Below are 2,096 nucleotides of genomic sequence, written 5' to 3' on the forward strand. Positions count from 1 at the left end.
GGGAGATGCAAGAGGGAGGGGATATGGGGATATATGTATATGTATAGCTTATTCACTTTGTTATATAGACGAAACTAACACAACAATGTAAAGCAATTATACTCCAATAAAGATGTCAAAATAAAAAACGAATGTATTATCAGACACCAAAATCATTGTTTTAAATTATATTAATGAAAATTGACTAATCCCACTTATCTTTGGACTCATTTTTCTGTCCACTCATGGATATGTGAATTACATGTGGTTTGCATAAATGATGTTTCTTCGGGCATGTACTTAAATATACTTTGAGTGAAATGAGAGTGGAGATGATCATGTGAAATAATGAAATGTAATTAAGAAGAAATTTTATAATAAGACTTCTATGCTCAAGTTTGATACTTCTTAAGCTACTATTCCTGAGATATCATATTTGTAAGACACTTCTGTCATAGACTTAATAAATAACTTGAGAAAGTACCTTAAAAATTTACAAAATTGTTGGCCTAGCAAGTCAGTATTTTCCCTAGCTTGATCTGACCTGTTTGGTATATAGTTGTTTCTATATAATTAAAATGTGAGTCTTATAGAAGACTTTGCCTTCCCTCTAGTTTTTTTAAAGGCAATCTTTACCTCTGTGTTCCTCAGGTGGATTCAGCATAGGAACGACTATAGCGTAGAACACAGTTGCCATCTTGTCTGTGTCCGTGGAATGGCGGGAGCTGGGCTGTAAGTACATGAAGGCACCTGTCCCACAGAAGATGGACACGGCAGTGAGGTGAGAAGCACAGGTGGAAAAGGCCTTCTGATGTCCTTCAGATGAGTGCATCCTCAGAATGGGGACAAATATAAACACGTAAGGGATCAACATAACCAGGACAGAAAAGATGATATTGAAGCCCATCAAAGCAAAAAACACCATCTCACTTCTGATGTTGTCTGAGCATGAGAGAGCCAGGACAGGAGTACCATCACAGAAAAGTGATCAATCACATTGGATCTGCAGAAAGAGAGACTGAATATGTTCCAAGTGTGCATAGAGGCCTCCAGAAATCCAAGGACATAGGAACCAATTACCATCCATGCACACACCCTTGTTGTCATGATGTTGGTGTAATGTAGTGGTTTACATACTGCTACATGATGGTCATAGGTCACTGAGGCCAAGAGAAATGTTTCCACAATGAGAAAGACTGTAAAAAAGAAAAATTGAGCAGCATATGCATTGTAGGAAATGACCTTGTCTCCTATGAGGAATCCGGCCACCACTTTGGGAGTGACAGCTGTGGAGTAACCAAAGTCTACCAGAGAGAGGTGACTGAGGAAGAAGGACATGGGAGTGTGGAGACGAGGGTCCAGCTGGGTCAACGTGATAACCCCCAAGTTCCCAACCAGAGTGATGAGGTAGATGAGAGTGAACACTAGATAGAGGGAGATCTGCAGTTCTGGGGCATCAGTTATCCCAACAAAAATGAATTCAGTCACCTTTGTACTGTTCTCCATGGGGGTCATTTGTGCAATATGTGAATGACCTGTAGCAATGAGAAAAGAGGATCCAGGTAGTAACTGGGTTTAGAACTATCATGCCCAAGGTATGCCTTATGTCAGAATTCTCTGAATTTAAGATGGGCATAACAACAACAGGTAATTTTTAAATATTGGGAGAAACATAGAATGTGCTCGCTTAAAGGATTTTGGAGATAATATAATGCAATCTTCTACCCTAATAAATGATCAAATTAAAGTTCAGAGATGGAAAGTGACTTATGCATAAAATCACAGGATTTGTTACTAAATGATATATGTTGGCCTCCCAATTCAGATTTTCAAACACTGACACAGAATATGCATGCAGTAAAATAGGTTACTGTAAATGAATTCATTTCATTTCAGTTACCACTATTGTCTCAAGAGCAGCATTATATTCTACTAAAACGTAGTCTAATACATCATGTTCTAGCCTTCAATAGTCTCATAGGATAATAGGACACATAGAATGTGTAATTCCCACAGAGTGGGATACTGTAGAAACTGCTGTACAAGGAGTAAAGACATCCAGACAATAAAGTTAAAAGTGTGTGTCCAGACTAAGGACATCTGGATGCAAATTCTAG

The 2,096-nt window shown here is 38.4% G+C and overlaps 1 protein-coding gene across 1 annotated transcript; it reads right to left on the reverse strand.

Annotated features, from left to right (window-relative positions):
• Positions 1-552: 552 nt before the first annotated feature.
• On the reverse strand, positions 553-1,494 carry LOC102988542 (olfactory receptor 5B12-like). The gene is given in 3 exon segments (XM_024133387.1): positions 553-631; positions 633-963; positions 966-1,494. Coding segments are annotated over 3 exon segments (939 nt in total).
• Between the last annotated feature and the right edge of the window lie 602 nt (positions 1,495-2,096).

The sequence above is a fragment of the Physeter macrocephalus genome, chromosome 16 (genome assembly GCF_002837175.3).
Source record: "Physeter macrocephalus isolate SW-GA chromosome 16, ASM283717v5, whole genome shotgun sequence".
NCBI lineage: Eukaryota > Metazoa > Chordata > Mammalia > Artiodactyla > Physeteridae > Physeter > Physeter macrocephalus.